Raw genomic sequence first — 5,000 nt, forward strand, 5'->3', positions numbered from 1 at the left:
ATAGTCAGTCCTGGCGGTCATTGCCCAGTCAAGCAGATGATCCAGTTTACATTTCTCGGTCAGAAATATTATCAAAAGTGGACCGAAGTAATAGTTCACACATGGAATTACATAAACCCGGAGAAATAGATATACATGCCAAGGCAAAGGACAGTATTTATGTGTCAAGGTCTGAAATACTGACACGCCTCAAGGAGATACAAGAGAGTGAGGATGAACGTGGCCTGTCTCCCGCGAACACGATAGACTCCAGCTGGGATCTGTGTTCTTGTGTTTCTTGTGAGCAGTGTGGTGCAGGCAATGCCTCAGCCTCTGAGGGTGAATGTCAGTGCCACTCCAAGGAAGCTACAGGCAAGAAACTTGAAGAACAAGATGTATCCCATAGACTGCCTTCTCCAGGTGATTGCTCTCTTCTCTCCCATGACTCTTGGTCAAATGGAGAGTTTGAGAAAATATATGAACCCATTAGTGGGCCAAAGTCTGTAATGCATCATCGTGATTTCCTAGTTAATCGAACTCTAGAAGAACAAGAAAAGCGACTAAGGAAATTGAAATTTGTTGATGAAAATTGTACATCTGGTGGCCGCTATCTACCAGTGGACCAGTGGAGTTTGAGTGAAAGTGAGGATGTGTACGAGTCACTGGCTCGGGTGGCAAGAGCCTCCATCAGGCGAAGCAACACCTTTAGCAACAAGAAGTCAAGGAAACGTCAAGGAGGAGGAGAGGTGGATTTACAGCAACGTGTTAGAGAACTTCTTAATGGACAAAAGGATATCAACACCACAACAAGGAATAAAGTAGTGAAGGTGATTACAGATCACATTGAGCACCATCTTGATCTTGACAATTTTGAGGATGAAGAAGAGAGGAATCAAGAAATACGAGAACGCCTGAAGGAAGCTCTTGCTCAGGACTGGGAGACTCTAAGTAATATCAATCTTGGCCATATATATGTACCTATGGAAGACAACTCCAAAAACTCCAAATTGTCAAGTAAAGAGAATGCAGATTATGATACTTTTGGTAGCATTGATTCTTTGATTTTTGAGCCAAAGATACCTGTTACAGTAGAGGCACCCAGTGATTGTGTAATAACAAATGAGATAACTATATCAGCAAGTACTGACTGTCTCTTGGATAATGCTCTAGGGCAGGCCGCCAGTGGGAGTGACCCTGTTTTGAGTGCCCTGAACCTCTTAAACTATGATATGAGGGATAAGGAAAATAATCAAGAATCTGAGCAGACCTATGAAGAGTCCGAAGAGGAAACCCCAGTACCAACCCCTACGCCATCTACTCCAAGAGCTGAAAGTGAACAAGATCTACCAGTCTATGACTTAGAGGATGAACACCACAATGTGCAGCCAGAGATCAATGAAATTCAGCAACTGTGCAAGGCTGAGACTTCTAGCTTAACCCAACACCCATGGCCGTGGGTTGCAGCAGGGCAAAATGCAAGACAACACACACAAGGAAAGCTTCAATCTAAAGAAGAGAACCAAAAACTGCCTTTTAAACAGAAATTCTTCAAAGGTCTTAAAGAGTTGGGGTTTATAAAAGCTACATCAAAAGAAAATCTTAAGACATCAACCGTTTATGATAATACTGATTTAGGAAAAGAAGAAAAACTTAATGATGGGGTTACAGTCACCGGCAACTCTCTCCAAATGGCACAGATGTCAAAGCTTCAGATTGAATTGGAATCAAAACAACAGAAGGATATGAGTGGATATGAATCATTCAAAGTAAATTTCCAACGACTTTCAGGCAAGAGACTCCCAAGTGAAGAGGAATCGACGTATGACTACCATCCAGACCACAATGAGCATCTATATCACGGAGATGGGACCACTACCACAAGCCATGATACAGCTGATTCTGAGACTGAGAGCATAACTAGTCTTGAGAGTGTTATTTTCAAGGGCAACATTGTTGAGGAGACAGATGCAGATATGGAAGAAAAAAAGAGGAAGCGAAACCCATTCAAACACAAGTTTGTTGTTAATCATGGCAATGAGTCTGATACAAGTGAACTTATTGAAAATAAGTCCTTAAGTTTTAGTACACAACCATATCTGGATTCTGATACGTCCTGGGACTACATGGAAGCCATGGATGAAGAAAAGCTAGCCATGCAACAATACACAGGTGAGGGGCAGTCTGAGAGAAATTCTATCACTCCTGGGCCTCGTGTGTTTGGTAACCTACGCCGCAGACATGTATACCAGAGTGTGGAGAATATTGAGAGATCAGTTCCATCACAGTTGCCAGAAGGGGAAAATTCTAAACTTCAGTGCCTAGACAGTGAGTGTGTTCCGACAGTTGAAGGCATAGGTGACTGTTCTCCCTCTCCCTCATCAGCCGCAGTTTGTCAGGGGCTGAACCTTTCTCAGTTAGATTCGTCGCCCTCGACTGATGAGGAGAGTGATGGTCGACGGCTTTTTCGTGCCTACCAGCGTCGTCAGTTTCGAACACCAAGTGACCCATCAAGGCGGGATGCCGGTGGTAGCACCAGCACAGCTTCCCATGAATATGAAGAAACAGGTGAAGCGGTGTACCAAATTTGTGGAGGTAGCTTTAGTGGCTCATCACAGGGCCATGGAACTCCGCCAGTTGTTCTTCTCAAACACCATGTGTATCAGAGTATTGAATCCCTGGCGTCCAGGTCTGGTCTCTCCACTGCTGCCTCTATCAAGACACCTCTCACAGATGACGCCCTAGAAGAACTTCAGTTCTATGGCTCTCGACATGGAGAGCCTATATACGGCGCCAGAAATTCACGTCTCTTTCATTCCATGAATGGTGCATTTGTAGCCAGGGATAACACAGATGGTTCAAGGGATCCACCTGTGGTGATAAGGAAAGGTAAGGTTGTGGAACTGACGGAGGAGATGTTCAAAGGAACATTAGAGAAAATGCTTCATTCATCAGTAAATGAAAAAACAGAAGCCGATCTATCATTTCACTCCACATTAATTCCATCAGCTTTACAGGGAGATGATTGTCTGTACTTTGAAAATACAGTATCATCTACAGAGTCTCGGGAAGTACACACTTACGAGAACGACAGTGAAATCTATGGCACTCATAAGGAGATACGAGAGGAGCTCCTTCAGGTATCCAATGATGCAGTTGGGGATGTAAAAAATGAATTAGTGCCACCACACGATGCCGTGATGCTGCTAGAAAATAAGGAAGGTCAGGAAGCTGCGGGAGGTATTACACATGAGTCAACTGAAAAGATTAAGAAGGTTCAGAAATTAGGAGTCTCCATCCTAGGGAATAATAATGACCTCATGATTCGGGAACTGAAACTTAAATTAAGACGCAGATTTAATACTGGAGATGATGATGAAGAGGAAGTTGATGGAAAGTCTCCCACCCTCATGAAGAGCCCACTGAAGGCTACTGTTTCTGTTGACACAACTAGTTCTGTTGCCTTCAAGCGGGAACAATTAGCGCCACATATGAATAAAATCTTTGGGTCGTTACACGAAAAAAGGCGTCAGACCATGGAAAATGGGGTTAGTAGAAATGATGTAATGCAAAGTGAAACGTGCAAGATAATTGCTGAATCCCCAGAGAGTAGAAACGAGAGCAAAGAAGAGAAACAGGAAAAAAATGAAAAGGAAAAATGTAAGGAAAGGGAAGTAATACGGGTGGGAGGGAATGATGGGGTAATAGAACAAGTGTATGTACCAACACCAGATTATACACCGGCGTCTACTTTGCCGCGTGACTACCGTGAAGACAACTACTTGTCAGGCTTCACAGATGAAGAAGATTTCAGTTTTGACCTGGCTGACCTTGCTAAGTTCGTCCATGAACATATTACCAAGAATAAAACTCTGTACAGCGATCCCGGTAATGACCTCCTCCCAGATGGTTCCCGCATAGAAGACACGGCGGCTGTCGACGAGGAGGGCGACAGCGGCTCTCCGAAACGGTCTGTGCGCTTCGACATGAGTAAGAACTTGGCTGATCTAACAGCTACATGGTCCGATCTCGAGAGTGTCATATTCGCCGACGAAAATAGTGCCCTGATGGAGACCACCGAGAATGGGAAGCAAGAGAATGCTAGTCTTTTGTCTGCAGGAAAGCTGCCGTTATCCCGTATGGAATCCTATAAAGACGACTGGCTGCTCTGGGAACAACTTGCTAAGATGAGACGCAGTAAGGTACCTGAAGACAGGGAGAGATGGGAAGTGGAGAAGACTAAGCGCATGTTGCTGTGGATCCATCTCTCCAACAACAACTACACACAGTGGTGCTATAGAAGTCAATGGTGGAAGGTAAGTTGATACCGAGTTGGCGATGTAAACAGAGAATCACACTTGGAGGTTTCTATCTTGGTGAACGATTCTGATTCGTTGGATCATATATTTGCCGAAATATAAATTTATTGATAATTAGTCATGCATTTAGTTTATTAAATATGCTTGTGGTGGATTATTGCCTACACACAGACACACACTGTAAAAGGCTATTATAGAGGACCTTTAAACATTGGTTTGCAGTAGTAGTAATAGTGGTATGATGGCTTGACTCTTAATTTCTGAAGAGAACAACAGTAACACATGAGACGAGTCTTGGGTTAGTGCCGAGTGCGGGGAGGTCGCGGCGCCGACCAGCCCTGTGGGGGCGGAAGGCTAGTGAGAATGACCTGAGCCCGTGGGAGCAAGGGCACGTCTGCCGAGGTCAAATTAGGTCAGATAAATCGTCAGCTACTTCTCGCTGAAACGATGGTTCTTTCCTGGACCTCGAGCCACGTGGCAAGCAGCCACGCGGTCTTTCAAACACAAATCGTTGGTAATGTACACTGTATACACACACACATATGTATGTATTTGTTTAGTCATGTGTCTACCTTCGTTCACGTGTACATATATAGTTACGAGCCATGTATATACTGATCGAATCTACTTTCAGGATTATACCTTCGCATGTAAATGTATCTGCAAACATGCGTGCATTTCCATATAATATATATATATATATAT

The 5,000-nt window shown here is 43.9% G+C and overlaps 1 protein-coding gene across 13 annotated transcripts in view; it reads left to right on the forward strand.

Moving 5' to 3' along the window:
• Positions 1-5,000, forward strand: part of LOC125034532 — a 133,534-nt gene that overhangs the window by 1,367 nt on the left and 127,167 nt on the right. For all 13 annotated transcript variants that reach the window (XM_047626395.1, XM_047626390.1, XM_047626391.1 and 10 more), the window contains exon 1: positions 1-4,292. This exon is cut by the window's left edge. In XM_047626395.1, the coding sequence (XP_047482351.1) occupies positions 1-4,292 (4,292 nt within the window). The remainder of the gene's footprint in view (positions 4,293-5,000) is intronic.

The sequence above is a fragment of the Penaeus chinensis genome, chromosome 18, assembly GCF_019202785.1.
Source record: "Penaeus chinensis breed Huanghai No. 1 chromosome 18, ASM1920278v2, whole genome shotgun sequence".
In the NCBI taxonomy this organism is placed as follows: domain Eukaryota; kingdom Metazoa; phylum Arthropoda; class Malacostraca; order Decapoda; family Penaeidae; genus Penaeus; species Penaeus chinensis.